The sequence below is a fragment of the Xyrauchen texanus genome, chromosome 43, assembly GCF_025860055.1.
Source record: "Xyrauchen texanus isolate HMW12.3.18 chromosome 43, RBS_HiC_50CHRs, whole genome shotgun sequence".
Lineage (NCBI taxonomy): Eukaryota > Metazoa > Chordata > Actinopteri > Cypriniformes > Catostomidae > Xyrauchen > Xyrauchen texanus.
In genome coordinates this window covers 21176016-21195255 of record NC_068318.1, presented here as the reverse complement: position 1 = coordinate 21195255, position 19240 = coordinate 21176016, and the positions used below count along the sequence as shown (strand labels likewise).

Sequence of the window (19240 nt, the reverse complement as noted above, 5' to 3'; positions counted from 1 at the left end):
CAACAAGCCAGCTATGCCCACCATGGAGTTCAGAAACACAGTGTTATTTGCAATCACACTTGATTAATCATCTGATTAAGCTATGGGATTAATTAGGTGATTGAAAATGAATTAACATGAGAGTTCTCATTTTCTTTTTTTCTTTTTTTTTTTTGTAGTAGTAGTAGTAGTAGTAGTAGTAGTAGTAGTAGTCTTAAAATCTGACCAATTGTGTGAAAGGTGCAATTGCTTGAGGTGTCCAAACAGGTAGTTTTTAGACATCTTATGGTTTTTTGATTAGAACAGAAAAATGAGACAGCATTTTAGTCCTTTTTAAACTCTTATGGTGAGATACAATTTCTTGACAAGATATGGACTGACAGCCATCCACTGTAAAATAATTATGTTTCAGGGATCTCAAAATCATTCTACAATGCCTGATTATTTCAGACTGCAAACCCTCTATTCCTCAGCTTTGTCTGAATAAGACTCCATATAACAATGTGCTCAGACACACTGCTCTATTTGTCAGGACAGAAAATGGTTAACCTCAGACACATTGATATCAATCCGTGAAACATATAAAAAATGTTTACAGATATTGTGATAACTAATAATGCTAATGAGCAGTTTTTTGTTTTTGAGTTTTTCCAATTACTGTTGTCAATAATGATATCTATATGTCCAGAGTGGTTAAAAGTATAAAAAATTGCTTATATCAATCAAAAAACGCTTTTTCTCATTTTTCTAACTTTGTACAGTACATCCATCATCATGTACCAAAACTCAGTGTTGGTTTGAATTACAGAATGTGACTAATATGTGGTTCAGCTCTTGTGGGCTGATCCATATTCAACAGATCCATAGGTTCAGATAGGTAAGATCATGTACCCGATACTGCAGGAGAAAATAACTTATCCACTTGGTTTCCAAGGCAACCAGGAAAAAGAACCAGAAAGATTCATATTCATATCAGTCTATACATGAACTCTTTTTTTTTTTTCTTCACAGACCAACCCATAGACATATAGACAGAAGTATACACACATTCACACACCACCGATCGGCAGCTGCTCCACTCTTATGTAATGGGTGGATGAAGTGGGCTCCGAACTGCAATCTCCCTCCTCTACAGAGAGTAATTATTCCAGCTCCTTATGCTACCCACCACTGCATACCAACAGCCACTCACTCACACACCTCCTTATCTCCTGAGGCAGACTCCCGCCTCTGTGATTCAACATGATTCATAAAATCACTTTTGGCCTTCCATCTAAATGTGTTACAACCACTCCAGTCATTGTAAAACATGAATATTCTGGGCAAACGTTCAGATTTAATCAATTTATAACTATCCCTTAGTAATCTAAAATGTATACACCATTTTATAGGTTTAGTTCACCTAAAAATAAAATGTATATTATTTATTCATCCTTATGTTATTTGAAACTCCATGGACCACAAAAGGAAATATTTACACTGCAAAAAATTATTTTCTTACTCAGTATGTTTGTCTGGTTTTCCAGTAAAACATACTGTATTTGATACATTTACAAAATTGTGTAAGATATTAAGGCTTGTTTTAGAGAAACTGACAACATTTAGGCTTAAAACAAGAAAAAAAATAGTTCTTGTCAATAAGAGAAATAAACTTGTTTCCATCAAATACCTTGGCATCGTGAATCACGAGAACCAAATACAGGTTGGTGTTTTCCAATAGATTATTGATTAGATTATATTTAGGACTAGGTGATACAATCCTTGTGTGTTGCGCATACCTTGAGGCCTTGCTGTTATGAGTGGGAATGATGATGACATCTCAGGATTTTCAAGTGGGCACCCTCCTTCCTCAGTGTTTCACTGATGAGCCCACTACACCTCCAGAGGGTTCAGCAATGAAGCCTGGCATCCCAGGCTCACCCCCCCTTGACGTCAAGTCGTTCTTGAATTTACTTTGGAGCCCAGGTGTTGTCTCTCCTCTTAATCCAGAGCCACTGGCTTGCCCTTTCAGCTGTACTGGAAAGGGCTTTGATGGCTTTCCGCTGGGCCTGGCCTCGGATTCCCATGTCCTTAAGCAGCCTGGTAGTTGACATGCCTATGAAGCCTCTGCAGCCAAATTCCACTGCACAAACCTTAGCTTTCCAGCCATTTTGTTCAGTGCCGGCTGCCAGCTCAGCGTACTTCAGGCTCTTCCGTTCATAGGCCTCGTCCACAGCATCTTCCCAGGGCACTGTAAGCTCTTTGATGTATGTAGTGCAAATTGAGGTGGACCAGAGCACAAGGTCCGGTCTGAGGTTGGTCTTGGTGATCTCAGCTGGGAAGCAGAGCCTCTGTTCCAGGTCCGCCAGTAGCTTCCAGTCCCGTGCCGTTCCCAGATGCCCAGTCTCTGGTTTTGAAGTGCTGGCCTTGGGTTGCTTCGCAACTTCCCGAACAAAATCTCTTGCAGATGCAGGATGAGATGACTGAGGAGGCTGGGCGTTAATGGCTGTCCGTCTGCTCTCCTGCTCTCGGGGATGAACAGAGTGGGCATGTAGGGTCGTACCATGGGCTGAGGTTTTTGGGAGATGGCAGGACATCATATGTGGCTCGTATAATAAAGCTGGTTCGAAATGCTTCCATGTCCCACAACTCCTTCCAAGAGAACTTTCGCTCCTCAACTCCCTCCCATCTCATCCACTGCCCTTGCATTGCTTGAGAAACAGCCTTTGCGCACCTTGCTGCCTGCTCTTGCCGGCGCACCTCCTCGACCACGAGACTTCGTCGCCGAGATGGAGTTGCCTTGTACCAGGATGGTTTGCACTCTCCAAGGTCGAGGCCTCCTCTCCCTTGTTGCACGTGGCCAACAATGTCCCTGTGCTTGAGGGCTGACTTTGCCTGCTGTGAAGCTGCCGATGGGGTCCACAATAAATGATTATTTAAATGCATGGAGAGAGATAAGATGCCTTGAAGTGTTATAAAAATAGCTCCTTTCATCTGGTGAGAGCAAGATATAATCATATGACTGCCACACATCGGATGGTCCTCATTTATCATTAGCATCTCACGTTTAGAAAACGGAAAATGTTGCCGTTCCAAAACACACAACAAAACTGCTCCCACTCTTTACTCCAAATACTGATGATGATGTGACAGGAAGAACAGCTTGCCTCTCGTTCTTGGCAGATTGCCTCTCTCAGCTTTCATAATTCTGCATTTCTCCACTCCACCAACTGATTGACAAAATAATCTGACAAGATGAGATTTGTCCACTTTTGAACAAATAAGTATTTCAGACCAGCTAAAAAGCCTAATTTCACATAATTAGCATATAAATAGACAATAAATAAATAAATAACTTAACAAATAGTCCAAGAGAATGGATGAATGGTAAGGTTTGCTTATATTCATATTTTGAAAGACCCCCAAGGTCATTTTAAAAGTTTGAAGAATATACATTTATCAGCAAGTATCAAGTTGATCCTTAAAAACGGTGCCTAATCTTATGAAAAAAATATTAAAAAACACAATTTTTACTTCATAACATACAGTGCTGTGAAAAAGTATTTGGCCCATCCAGATTTCTTCAAACAAAATCTAACATAAAACAAGCAATCTGATTTAACACAAATTACTGTTTTAAAATGATAATTTTATTTATTGAAGCAAAAGAGTTATCCAATACCAACTGGGCCTGTGTGAAAAAGTAATTGCCCCTTAGTTACTAAATTCTCAAATCTGTGAAACTGCATTCATAACGTGATGCTGATCTGATTACTGCCAGCCCTGTTCAATCAAATCAACACCTAAATAGAACTTTTTCAACAGCATGAAGTTGGCTAAAAGGTCTCATCCATTAACACACTATGCCAAGGTCAAAAGAAATTCCAGAAATGATGAGGAAAAAGGTGATTGAAATACACCAATCTGGAAAGAGTTAAATAGCTATTTCAAAGGCTCTGGGACTCCAATGAACAACAATGAAAGCCATTATCTCCAAATGGAGAACAGTAGTGAACCTTCCCAGAAGTGACCTTCCAAAATTTATCCAAGAGCACAGCGACGACTCATCCAGGAAGTCACAAAAGCTAAGGACAACATCCTAGGAACTGCAGGCCTCTCTCACATCAATACGGATTACTGTCCATGACTCCACTCTCAGAAAGACACTGGCCAGTAATGCCATCCATGGAAGTGTGGTGAGGCGAAAAACACTGCAAACACAGAATAACATTAAAGCTTGTCTGAATTTTGCCAAAACACACCTTGATGATCCTCAAACTTTTTGGGAGAATGTTCTGTGGACTGATGAATCAAAAGTGGAACTGTTTGGAAGACAGGCGTCCCGTTACATCTGATGTAAATCAAACACAGAATTCCACAAATAGAACATCATACCTACGTTCAAGCTTGTTGATGGTGGTAGTGTGGTGGTGTGGGGATTATTTTCTGCTTCAGGGTGACTTGCAATAATTGAGGAAAACATGAATTCTGTTCTCTACCAGAAAATTCTAAAGGAGAACATCTGATCATCACTCACTTCAATGCTCAAAACTGGAAAATGCAGCAAGACAATGATCCAAAGCATAGGAGTAAATCCACCTCCGAATGGCTCAAAATTAAAGTTTTGGAGTGGCCTAGTCAAAATCCTGAACCCGATTGAGATGCTGTGGCAGGACCTTAAATTGGCATTTCATGCTTGAAAACCCTCCAATGTGGCTGAACAAAAGCAGTTCTGCAAAGAAGAGTGGGCCAAAATTCAACCACAGCATTTTGAAAGACTGATCTCCAATTATCAGATGCATTTGGTAGCAGTTGTAGCTGCTAAAGACAGCACATCCAGTTATATAGTTTGAGGGGGCAGTTAGTTTTTCACAAAAAACAAACAACACTGCGTGCTGCAGCCATGGAAGCCAGCAAACGAACTGGATCAGAGATAACAGATTCCACTCAACATAAAAAGCCTTGCAATCCATCTAAAAACCACCATGACCAGAGGCGTAGTAAAACAAGGATAAATAATGGAGATGCCTTTGGAAGATGGAGACAGCTTAAAGCCCAGAAATCCTTTAAAACGGATGCTGAGTTGGCTAATTTGCATGTCAATATTCTGGCAACCCACATTAGTTTCGAGTCTGGGGCAGGCCAGACAACTCTCCAGTATTTTGAATTTGGACTGCAGTACCCATTTCAAACCCTTGTTGTCAATATTACATATAGCACCTTTAAGTCATTTGAAGAAAACAGTTCTTCTTCTTTTTCCTTTTAATTGTTATATTCAAATTAATAACTTTCAAAAATGTTAATTATAATTTTTAGACATACTTCACTGGGGTCTCTTGGAGCCCTAAGACAATCTCAAAAGAACCATCCATCCATCCATCCATTGTCAACCGCTTATCCTGTGTACAGGGTCGCGGGGGCTGGAGCCTATCCCAGCTAACATTGGGCGAAAGGCGGGGGACACCCTGGACAGGTCGCCAGTCCATCGCAGTATACTCTCTATACTGATATATCTAAACCCTGATAAAACTTTCACCCTCCTCTATCTGAAAATCCTGGAGTACCACATCTGGAGATTCATAACAGCTGATAGAACACCAAATATTCTATACTCTGACATACTCAAACGGTACTAGATATTATTAACGGAACTCCTTTGCTACAGTGCTGCTTAGTGCTCTGCTAAATTTAGCGCAGAGAGAAAAATGCTGAATTACATCACTACCTTTACTCATTTGTCTTCTCGAAATAAGTTTTTCTTGCAGGCTGCTCACTATGACACTGGAAGGCCTGCGTTACCATGGAGACAGGCAGACACTGCACATCTCTTATGATACTTATCTTAACCCTTGTACTGTCTTTACATCTTATATATTTTTGTCAAACAAGCTGACAAAAAGATATAATCCACTATTTGGTTATAATATAGCATAATGAGAGATTTATAAGCAATTTTTAATAGGCCGGTCATTTTTGATTGGGAACACCAAAAGTGTAACTAGCCTAAGTGAAAAAACACACACACACACACAAAAAAAAATGTTATCCCCTTTTTCTCCCCAATTTGGAATGCCCAATTCCCACTACTTAGTAGGTCCTCGTGGTGGCGTGGTTAAGCACCACGAGGACCTACTAAGTTGCCTTCACTTCTGAGATAATCAATACAAGCATCTTATCATGTGGCTCGATGTGCATTACACCACAGAGACTCACAGCATGTGGACGCTCATGCTACTCTCCGAGATCCACGCACAATTTACCACGCGCCCCATTGAGAGTGAGAGCCACTAATCGCGACTACAAGGAGGTTACCCCATGTGACTCTACCCTCCCTAGCAACCGGGCCAATTTGGTTGCTTAGGAGACCTGGTTGGAGTCACTCAAAACGCCCTGGATTCAAACTCGCAACTCCAGGGGTGGTAGTCAGCGTCAATACTCGCTGAGCTACCCATGCCCCCACACACAATTTCTTTTTTAAATTAGCAATTATTGGGGGCAGTATAAACAGATTACGCAGCCTGTGTAGGGCACCAACTCCTTCGGGGGCGCTATCTTACCCTAGGAGGGCACCGGCTGTCCACTGGCTGCCCTAACTCACATGTTATATGTTATACAAGGACCCAAAAGCAGTTGTGGAACACAGATGATCGCTCATATCATGCTCTGCGTAGGGCATCAATTTGGCCAGCGGTGGCCCTGATTGGAGGGGACATTTTGATACCCTGTGTGAACAAATTCAGAAAATTTTCATCCAATAGGATGACATTAACTAGCTTTTTCAGGCAAAAGAAAATCCTCTTCAAGTCAGAATGACCAGAACACAACATAAGAGTTAAAGAGTATGGCAGGTTAACTACACATCTGACTCACAGAATCACACTAACTGTCCTTCATAATTACATCCGAGACCAACACTTAAGCAAAGTTGAAAAGGGGGATTTTTAAGTCAAGGACAAAATGGTTTCAAAAGATGAACGCACAATAATGTAATGCTCTAATCAAACTTTGGTCTTTGAAAAAGCCCCAATTGACACACAAATTACATCAGAAAGACATTACCTTTAAAGTTCCCTAAAGAGGTTCAATAATTCATCACAGAGCTTGGAAATAAAGTTTCAAACACAAGTTGATTTATAATCGACACAATGAACAATAATAACATTTCTGTAATTTACTTGAAACCTCACTTCTTGAAAATATTAGGCAGAGGCATCCTCAGTCACCAATCACTTTCATTGTATGACAAAAATAATATTAATGCAATTGTGAATGGGGACTGAGGCTTTCAGTGAATGATTTTATTTTTATGTTCCACGAAAGAAAGCTATACGGGTTTGATACAATATGAGGGTGAGCAAATGATGACAGAATTTTCCATTTTTGGGAGAAGTATCCATTTAAGTATCCATTTATTCTCTGACCACACAGGACTAAAGAGCTCCATCTGCTGGAAAAGTAAAGTTACAACAACTGCCAGAAAACACTACAAAACACCAAAAATCTGTTCATCCAGTACACATACAAATATATATATATATATATATATATATATATATATATATATATATATATATATATATATATATATATATACACACTGATCAGTCACAACATTAAAACCACTGACAGGTGAAGTAAATAACATTGATTATCTCGTTACGATGGCACCTGTCAAGGGGTGGGATATATTAGGCAGCAAATGAACAGTCAGATCTTGAATTTCCTGTGTTAGAAGCAGGAAAAATGGGTAAGCGTAAGGACCTGAGTGACTTTTGACAACTGTGATGGCTAAACGGCTGGGTCTGACCATCTCCAAAACGGTAGGTCATGTAGGGTGTTCCCGGTATGCAGTGGTTAGTACCTAAAAATTGGTCCAAGAAAGGACAAAAAATGAACCAGCGTCAAGGTTAGTTAATTAATTTGCACGTGGGGAGCGAAGGCTAGTCTGTCTGGTCAGATCCCACAGACGAGCTGCTGTAGCACAAATTGCTGAAAATGATAGAAAGGTGTCAGAACACACAGTGCATCACAGCTTACCACGTGTGGGGCTGCATAGCATGCTGACCCCTGTCCACCACCAAAAGCACCTACAATGGGCATGTGAGCATTAGAACTGGACCGTGGAGCAATGGAAGAAGGTGGCCTGGTAATGAATCACATGTTTTAAAGATCATTTGTATGGCTTGGTCCAAATGGAAGCAGTATGTACTATGGGAAGAAGGCAGGCAGCGGAGGCAGTGTGATGATCTGGGAAATGTTTCGCTGGGAAACCTTGGGTCCTGGAATTCATGTGGATGTTACTTTGACACGTACCACCTAACTAAAGATTGTTGCAGACCACGTACACTCATTCATGGCAACAGTATTCCCTGATGGCAGTGGCCTCTTTCAGCAGGATAATGTGCCCTACCACACTGAAAATATTGTCCAGGGATGGTTTGAGGAACATGACAAAGAGTTCATGGTATTGGCTTGGACTCCAAATTTCATTCGATTGAGCATCAATGGGATGTGCTGGATCAACAAGTCTGATCCATGGAGGCCTCACCTCACAACTTACAGGACTTAAAGGATCTGTTGCTAACAGCTTGGTGCCAGATACCACAGGACACCGTCAGAGGTCTTGTGGAGTCAATGCCTTGATGGGTCAGAGCTGTTTTGGTTGCACGAGGGGGACCTACACAATATTAGTCAGGTGGTGTTAATGTTGTGGCTGATCGGTGTGTGTAATATATATTATATCAGATAAGATTTTTTGCATATTGTGTATTTATTTTTACAAATTCAGTCAAGCAATTATTTTTGAGACACTTGTTCATATTTTAATCTTTAGCTGTCATATCTTATTGCAGTTATTATATAGTAGCCGAGATGCTGCTTAAATTTAAAATGAACATAACATAATGAATGCCAGTCAGGACAAAAGGAAGCAATGTCAAACAGATCTGTCTACTTTTGTAGACATTTAACAGACAATGTGTCCATATATGTGTTTAAAATTAATGTGTAAAGATTTTCTTTTTTTAAAGTGGCCCAAAATAAACGTAATTTTCTGATATTATTACAACTACTGATAACTTTTATCTAAAATGTCAAGCGCTTTCATGAGAAGCACAAATTGTACAGCATAACCAGTTATAGGGGAACAATATTTCCACAAAATTCCACAAGATGGCAACATAATTCTCTCTGAATGAAAGTCCCACTCTCATTCAGTAATTAAGGAGAGAAGCAGAGTGGGCTCAGCAGTTTCTGTGTGGTCGAGATCTGGAGCTAAAGGCTTGGTAATGGAAATATTCACATTGAATATGCATCTTTAGGCCAGCATTAATATCTTCCTAGATGCTCCATTGTCCTTGAGGTCATCTAATAATTTACAGCAATCTGTTTCAGAGGTGGGGCCAAGTCTCCATCCAAAGTGTATGTGAAATCACATTTCTGTAAAGACTGGCTTTTCATAAACACAAATTTTACGATCAAATAAACATGTAACTATTTGTCCAAAGAGCAAGATTTCAAGTGTGCAGGAGCACACAAGACTTTCACACTGGATTTTAGGCATGCACATTTTTTTTGGACAACAAAACAAATATGGGCAAAATTATATGATGTAGTGGCAGATCTTCTGTTTTTTAAAAAATAGCAAAATATTAATAATAATCAATTCTAAAATATACCATACAACTTTGTAGAATTATTTTGATTCTTTTAAAGGGAAGTTCATCAAAAACAAAAATGCTGTCATCTTTTACGTTCCAAACCTGTAAGACTTTCTTCTGTAATAAAACACTAAAGTAAATGTTTTGCAGTATGTTATTCACCATTTACTTTCATTGCAACTTTTTTCCTTACAACAAAAATGTATAGTGACTGAAGCTGTCAGTTCCTTACTGTGGCAGCGGGGGCGTGGTCAAGTACCCTCCGCAGGAATTGCCAAGTTGCAACAAGAATTTGCAGACGTGTTCTCCCCTCTACCGGGTCGTACGAACCTCATCCAGCACCACATCGAGATGCGTGGTGGTACGTAGCCGTCCCTATCGCTTGCCCGAGCACAAAAGAAAAATTGGATGCGATGCTTGGTATGGGGTTAATAGAGGAATCCCACAGCGATTGGTCCAGTCTGGTTGTTATAGTTTCTAAGAGCAATGGGTCTGTACAGTTCTGTGTGGATTATAGAAAAGTCAACGCGGTTTCTAAATTTGATGCATACCCTATGCCCCATGTTGATGAGTTGCTTGATCGTGTAGGTACTGCACGATTTTATTCGACATTTGGATTTGACAATGGGTTACTGGCAGATCCCCTTGACACCAATTTCCCGTGAAAAAGCCTTCTCCAAGCCGTTTGGATTGCACCAATTTGTGACACTTCTGTTCGGTTTGTTTGGGGCCTCAGCCACGTTTCAGCATCTCATGGACCGAATCCTCAGACCGCATATAGCTTATGCCGCTGCCTATTTAGATTATATCATAATTTATAGCAACGATTGGCAGCATTGTTCATGCAGCATCTGAGGGCGGTCCTGAGATCACTGCGGTGGGCGGGGCTCACAGCAAACCCCAAGAAGTCGCTGATTGGGGGGTGGAGGTACGGTATCTGGGGTCCCACTTGGTTCACGGGCAGATGCATCCCCAAATTGACAAGACTGCGGCGATTGTGATCTGCCCGAGACCCAAGACCAAAAAGGGGGTGAGACAGTTCCTGGGGCTGGCTGGCTATTACAGGGGGTACCTAATTATTCGGACATCACCAGCCCGTTGACTGATCTCACTAAAAAGGGGGCTCCAGACTGGGTCCAGTGGACGGAGCAGTGCCAACAAGCATTCACGCAGGTTAAAGCCGGACTTTGTGGGGGGCCGCTTTTGCATACACCTAATTTCTCTCTCCCTTTTCTATTACAGATGGACACTTCAGACAGAGGGCTGGGGGCCGTACTCTCGCAGGTGGTGGAGGGGGAGGAGCGTCCGGTGCTGTACATCAGCCGTAACCAGCTCCCTGAGGGAAAAGAAGTACAGCACCGTGGAAAAGAATTGTCTGGCCATCAAGTGGGCAGTCCTCACACTCCGGTACTACCTGCTGGGGCGGGCCTTCACCCTCTGCTCAGATCACGCCCCACTCCAATGGCTTCACCGCATGAAGGATACCAACGCGCGGATCACCCGGTGGTATCTGGCTCTCCAGTCCTTTAAATTCAAGGTGGTCCACAGACTGGGGGCGCAGATGGCTGCCACCGACTTCCTCTCCAGAAATGGTGGGGGGAGTGGTAGGCAGACCGGATTGCTTCCCGGCTTGAGTCGGTCAGTGGGGGTATGTGGCAGCGGGGGCGTGATCAAGTGCCCGTCAAGAGAGAGAGAGAAAGCGGTAAGGGCACTTACACCTGAGCTAAATTATGACTAACACCTGTCTCTAATTCCAGTGAGCACGGGGATAGCAGATAAAACCACACACACCACCAGCAGAAGGCAGAGAGAGTCTGGGTCCTGAACAGACATTATTATTAAGCTGTAGAATTGTTATTGTGCAGTTGAAGAGTTGCTATTCTGAGACATTATTGTGAAGCTGTGAGCGCTGCATTGTGTTCAGTCAAAATCATTACCTGAATGGAGCAACCTGCCTTCTGTGTCCTTCTCTTTCCAACCTTTACACTTACATTCTGCATAACTTTTCTCCTATCTACATTTGTGTTCAACAAAAAAACAAAAGTCTTGAATGATGAGGGGTTTGAAAGGCGAGTAAATGAAGGCAGAATTTAAATTTTTTGGTAAACTATCTTTCTCTTATTAGTGGTCTTATTAGCATGTTACCATCTGGAAGAACTTTGCACCAGCACCTTTAATGCTGCTGAAATGGCATGAAGATTGTAGCTGTACATTTTCTGCTCCCAATCAAATAATCAAGTTAGAACAGACTGAAAAAAAAAATCAAGCTTGTAACAGATAAAGGATGGGCAAGGAGGAGGCGGGAACTGGCTGAGCAATCAACTTCTTTTTTTCCTCCCATTTTCACCACAATTTGGAATTCCCAATGTGCTCTAAATCCCAATCTGCTCTGTGGCTCCTTTGGAGGGCAGCAGGAGCGAGTACTCTGCGACAGCGCATCCCTCCTTTTTCGGCACCACTGTAACAGGTAAAGAATGGGCAAAGAGGAGGCGGGAACCGGCTGAACATTCAACATAAACTTTAATGATATAAATGAACTTTAAACAAACATAAACATAGACACACATGCACAGCAGCCACGTGTGTATCTCTCTCGAACTGGTGCCTAGTCCAGCTAGTCTTTATCCTCCTCCCGGCTGATTAGAGGCTGATTAGCCGGATTCAGGGCCAGCCGTGTGTCCTCACGGCCAGCCCCACCCTCCTCCTTGTCACAAAGCTATAACCACTAAAAGGCACTGATCTCAGATTTAGGGCATGCATTTATCTCTGACAACCAATGACAAAGGGTTTTACCCCAACTGACCTGTAATCAGGGCCAATACTCAAATGTCCTCACCCAGATTCCATCTCCAATTTAAGGCATAGCTTCCACCACCATGCGAGACACATAAACTGATGTCCAATTATTAAGGGGAATGACAAAACAATACCAGATGAATGAGTAGGACAAGAGAGAGCGAGAGAGAGGTTTGGTGTGCTACTGTCACAAAGCAGCACAACTAACAGCAAAGAACAAACTACAGGAAGACCAGATTATTCTGGGACAGAAAAAAAACACAGGAATTGCTGCTTTATCGCATTCTACATGCAGACCTTTAGAGTCATCACGCATATTAATGTACATGTCCTCAAATATTTCAAATCTTCACGTCCACTTTTATCATTCTTTATAAAACTGCATTAAAGTCAACATAACTTCAAAAGAGACACTATTTACGTTCTTAATACTACACAATGTGCATGATTCATTGATAAATTGCTCTGCCTTTGACACAACTTTCCTTTTTTCTGATGTTATCTATCGCTCTTACTTTTCAACCCCTACACCAACCACCTGGCTCCATTCTGGTATGCAATCCTGTTTCACTTTATACCTCACACTGTAATATAGGCTGCAAATACCGGTTCATGTTGAGATAGTTTCAATACTCAAACATGCATATATACACAATAATTGATCCACCCAACACTTCTCAACACAATAATGACAGGATCCTGCCGTTTGTGTCACAAAACCAGATAACTGTACAGTCAACTCTACTTTTGATTAGTGTTTTAGAACTCTAGAAACACTAGAACTCTGGTGAAACTGACTCATATCATTCTTGAACCTTAAAAACTAGAACTCTGGCAGAGCTGACTCATATTATACTTGAAGTCTAGAAGAGCTGACACATATTGTTCTAGAACCTTCAAAACTAGAACTGTAGCAGAGCTGACTGGAATTATTATATAACTCTAGAAAATATACCTCTAGTAGAGCTGGCTTGTATTGTTCTAGATCTCTTGAAATTCTTGCAAAGCTGACTCTAGAAACTCTAGACCTCCAGTGGAGCTGACTCGAATTGTTATGAATCTATAGGAACACCACTCTAGCTGAGCTATCTTGTATTGTTCTATAATTTAGAAAATCTAGACCACTGCTGGAGTTGACCTGTGTTGTTCTATAACTCAAGAATTCCCATTGAATTGACTGATCCAGAACTCTAGAAACTCTAGAACTCCTGTGGAGCTGATTTATATTTTTCTAGAACTCTAGAACCTCTAGACCTCTAATGGAGCTTATTTATGTTGTTCTAGAACTTTAGAGAATCTAGAAATTTAGAAGGGTGGTCTCATATTGTTCTAACAATGGAACTCAGCCAAATAGAGTTGTTGTCACTGTTTCCCTGCCCATACCCTGGTATAAGGGACTCCCTTCCCACAAGAGTAACAGATCTGATTACAGTTTAGCAGAAGGAGCAAAAAAAAAGCTTCTCTTGGGACGGTCTCTGAGAAACAGGAGTGCGCTGTCATGGTTCTTCTATTAAGTGGGCAGCGTCCAACCTTGTTCAGTTGACAGTGACAAATAGGGCCCATTAAAAACCTCTATGGAACAAATTGGCAGACTGTGGTTTGGTTTAAGCCGCAGTGGTTCAGTATACAAAGGATTCCAATGAGCAGCTGTGATAGAGAATATTTAGCCAAGGAAATCTCATAAAAAAGACAGACACTAAATAAAGACAGAGCCGTTTTGAAAAAAATTACTTTTGATCCAGTTCAGTCTTGTCACCAGATTATCTGAACTCAGTGTGATACAAGTAGCAATAACTTTAGCAATAATAAAGGTGTTTGAGAGCATCCCTGTCATTGATAGCGAAGTACTTTTTTATTGCTGCTCAATTTTCAAATTTGAATTGTTGTGCATTGTTCACACTATTATCTAAAACTGCTAAAATATAATTTCCATCCTATTAAAACATGACCTTAATAAAGCATGATTGGTTTTGCTTGATATACCCTTTCTTTATAAAACACTTTGAAAGTGATTGGTAACAGGAGCAAATATGTCCAATGGCTAAGATCCCACCCACAGTCCATTCATTATCCATCTAATGCATATATACATATATATATATATATATATATATATATATATATATATATATATATATATATATATATATATATATATGCATTATATTCAAAAATTGCAAATTTCCTGCTATTTATTATGTGTTTCCTATGCAACTGTTAACACAGACTGCTGTTCCATTATTTTATTTTTCATTTATTAATTTTTTTTCTAACTATTTCAGATAAACCTGGCCCTAAATGGCATGTAATTTAGACCCAAAACAAATAGTCTTTTCATGTATCTGGTTGATTCTTGGTCAGAATAATATGCAGTGAGTACCTGTACTGTATGCCGAAAGTCAAAAGTCTGACTACGCAAGACTTCTACAACACAGGATTGTTGCTTGGAAAAGTTTAACCTGTTGTCAGGTGTAAATGACTGACCAACAGCAGAGCATATGATTGGTCATCCACATAGATTTTTCTGGTGAATGGGAGAATAGGGAAAGCAGTTAAAACGAAACCCTTCTCTACCATGATGGCACACTGACCAGATTACTCACTCTAATGCCTTCTAAGATGATTACTGCTATTTCAGGAAGCATTAGTGACCCAAACCTATAATGGTGATTTATTGAAAATTAATAGAAAATGGATAAGCTTGAAAGATGTGCATGATTGTTTAAATTAGTTAATTGTTTAACAGATTTGAGCTAATGATACAGTTAGCTTCTGATGCAGTGGAAAGTCTGTCATCAGCTGTGAATGGTTTCAAGGGGGCAGCAAAGTATATGAAGACCTGTCAGGATTATGTCACCTTATCCTGTTAATAGAAAGCAATCTGCCATGAAAGTCAGAGAAGAAAAAAAGACATTACAGATATTACATGTAATAGACAGGGGAGTAAGGGTAATTTGCTTTCGGAAATAATACACTATCCAAGGCTAAATCCCTGACCCTGAATCATAATACAACCTTGCAAGGAATTATACACGCAACTATGATTAAGTATATTATGATTATTGCATCTAAACACATTTTTTGTTAATTATGCCTTTTTCCCCCTGCATGACCAATTCTCAAGCAACTCATTAAATGCTTTATGGAGTATTAAAACCTACGTAGAGCTAAATTACAAGCACAGGGCCTAATTCAAAGATCAGGTTGCACGAATGGACTTTGCTCTGCAGAGCTATTTCATGATTTAATTTAATATAAGTGCAGGGAAGTTCAGGTTAGCTCATTGCAAGAGCATACAAAAAAGATAAGAAAGATTAATCATAATTACAACAATTAAGAAAACATTCTAACCAAGCCATTTCGACATGAAACTTCCCAATGCATGTGGAATGTTACCACTACATTAATTTCTTTTTACATTGCAGGGTTGATGGGGGTTCTGTTCTTTTTCAAAGCTTGCATGTAATAACATAATGAAATATTCTTAAAAGGCAAATCTAAGGCGAATGTTTAAAGCAATCAGAAGATAATTCATAGTGTCATACTTCTCAACAACTGGAGCAAAGACATGGAGCTACAAGGTCAAATCTAGTTAGAAAAGATGGTCTGTTGATGTGACTGTTTGTAACCTCAACACTGCTCATTTGTGAGCTCCTTTGCTAATTGTTTGAATGAATCCCGCCTTTAGACCAGAATAAAGATCCAAACCCTGGCGCAAACTTCAACAGACTTTGACAGCACATTAAAGGATTTATGATACTCTCAAATCACAGCAGTTAGCCTACATCCTATTCCTTGCATTTACAATGGGACACTGTTATATTTTATAATCAGTCATAGATTCTTCACTCTACATTTCCAACAAAGGGAATGTCTAATCGTTTCATAGCAAGCTCAGAAGATCTGCAGAAACTCAAAAATGTTCTCTTAAGCTCACTATTGCATAATAATAACTGTCCTTTAGCTTTATCTGACCTTGAGTATGAATAAATGAGTGAGAGGTTTCTGGATATTCAATTAGCCGATCTGATTTCCTTCTACAAAAAAGGCAAAAGCCTGTGGAGATGAGCTTATGAGGAACACATTTAAAATACCAGAGGCATAGGAAAGCATCTCCTGCCACATCAGCAAGGTTAAAAATAACTTTATTTCAGAAGAAAAGCCCTAAAACGGCAGAATATGCCCACTGCTAAAGAATGAACTATGGAATGAGCAAATCACCAGACCAAACACATGCAGTCTTAATGAGACAAAAGATGAAAATATATGAAAATATTAACCCTAACACAAACAAAAAAGAACATTTAGTTTGCCTAGATTTAAGTAAATATTCTACAAATCAATTGGAGAAACATTTGTATGCTGCTCAACAAATCAAGAGCTCTATTTTGCCTCTCTTGTGTTTTCTTTGACCTAATTTCACACAGAAGGATAAATGAGGGGCATATTCTATTCAAAATGTTCTGTTTAAGTACAGTTCCAACAGAAACCTTACTGTATGCTCCTACAAGCTTACCTATGAGAGCTTGGAACAGGCTGCTTTTGAAGATGCCCATGACTCTTAAGATGGCAGTTTTGAGCTGTTGTTCCTCTGGTTTCTTCAGCTTGGAACAGTAGTCCTCCAGAAGGCTTATTGCCCTGGCTGTGTCTGCGAGACACAACAAAAAGAATAATGTTACTCTACTGGCCTAAATTTTTAACAGTGTGGAACTATATGAAACATTTATTAGGCTGCTACATAAGCAGGATGGGGTCATACCATATTGTGTATAAGTACATATATATAAAAAACTATCTACATATTTGGCAGCTAAATAAATTGAATCCATTGCTTAATGACTGAGATTTAAGCAAATGTTTCAAGTTTTACTTTCAAATGGGCATCCCTTGAGACAGAAATATGTAGAAACAAAAAAAAAAAATATTTGATTGCATCCAACGGTACTCAATTTCATTGTATAGAAAAAAGATGAAATAAAAGTGAAAGGTGACTGAAACTAACATACTATCTAAGATTTCCTTTTCTCATTCTAAGGAAGAAAGTAAGTCAGGATGACAGAATTTAAATGTTTGAGTGAACTATCCCTTTAACCAAACTATATTATCATAACTTCACAATGAAATGTCTATTCAATAATCTGCTGGTCGATTTGGCAGTGAAGCATCGGCTAAGAACACAAATGTAAATACCCATGTAGAATAAAGCCTGGGGTAGGGCTGAAATGATTAGCCGATGTTATTGACAACGTCGTCAATAAAAAATTGTCAACAAAAATTATCATTGTCGAATAGTCGTTTGATCTCATTTAACGTAAAATGAGATCATATGAAACTATGATGGCGAGTGAGAGCAGCACTGCAGCTCGAGTACATGATTGAGGAGAGGAAGAAAACACAGCCCACAGTCCAGACACACTCCAAACTTTCAAAACAGCTTCAGCTGATGTAGATCGCAAAGTATTAGGAAATTATACAAAAACACAAAATAAGTAAATACAGAAGCACTCTCATTGTGAAATAAAGCACAGCCAGAGCTGCCGTTCTGCTTTAAGCAAAACTTGCATGTCGAGCGTCTTTATAGGAAAAACCTTGGATGCATATATCTTTAATTTATCAATTAATATAGTCCAAATAATAAGGAATCAGTCCATATAATTAAGTAAAAACTACGAAACTGGCATTTCTGTGTGCTGTCAGTAACTCTTCTATGAGTCACGTGAAGTGACCCAATCTAAAGGGGAGAGATTGAACTGCGCCCGGCTGATACGCTCTCTTGCGCGGAGACGTTCATCCCTCGTGCATGCATGATGAAGCTAGATTATAACATGATGGCTCATGATGTAGTGAATCATAATACATATATGCTGCAGTGTGTAACTTATTGTGAAGAAAATCTGTAATACGCAGCTCTATTAAGACGAGAGAGATTTTTTTTTTAGAGAGAGAGTTAGAGATGGATTGAAGTGAACAGAAAGGTGAGAGAGGGTAGTCTTCGATCATTATACACTCTACTGCAACAAAATACGTTTTTGATTTGTTGTTGTTTTGGCTTGTTTTCCAATATAAATATTTAAAACTACTTTAAAACAACGTATATTTACTTTAGGAGCTATAAACTTTTCCTTTAATTCAGTGAATGTCATTTAGAGGTATTTTTAAAAGATGATTTTGTCAGGCCTATGTAGCCGGGCCTGGTAAAGACTCTAGCTACCTCTCCAGGAGTTCACTAGTTCACTTGTTGCTGTGTGAATCCCTGGGCATGCTGAGTGACTCCAGCCAGGTCTCCTAAGCAACCAAATTTGCCCGGTTTCTAGGGAGGGTGGAGTTGCATGGGGTAACCTCCTCGTGGTCACTATAACGTGGTTCAACTTGGTGGGGCACGTGGTGAGTTGAGCGTGGATGCTGCGGTGGATGGTGTGCAGCCTCCATACGCGCTATGTCTCTGTGACAACGCCCTCAACAAGCCACTTGATAAGATGCACAGGTTGACTGTCTCAGACATGGAGGCTGCTGGGATTTGTCCTCTGCCACCTGGATTGATGCGAGTCACTACGCGACCTCGAGGACTTAAAAGCGCATTGGGAATTGGGCATTCCAAATTGGGTGCAAAAGGGGAAATAATCCCCAACCTTTTAAGTCAAAACACAAGTTGAATAGTCAGTTAAGAGCTAATGATTAATCGTTGCAATAATCACTCAAATAATCATTAGATTAGTCAATTATTAAAATAATCATTAGTTGCAGTCCTAGCCTGGTGGTCTTGTAAATCATAAAGTATCTTGCAGTGTCACTTTACATCTTCACAACATGGAGACCAGTTAACACTA

At 40.0% G+C, this 19240-nt stretch overlaps 1 protein-coding gene across 1 annotated transcript in view; it reads right to left on the bottom strand.

The window, feature by feature from the left end:
* dlg2 (discs, large homolog 2 (Drosophila)) overlaps positions 1–19240 on the bottom strand; it is a 320093-nt gene that overhangs the window by 297880 nt on the left and 2973 nt on the right. Inside the window, exon 2 of the mRNA XM_052115808.1 lies at positions 16930–17061. Within this exon, the coding sequence (XP_051971768.1) occupies positions 16930–17061 (132 nt within the window). The remainder of the gene's footprint in view (positions 1–16929; positions 17062–19240) is intronic.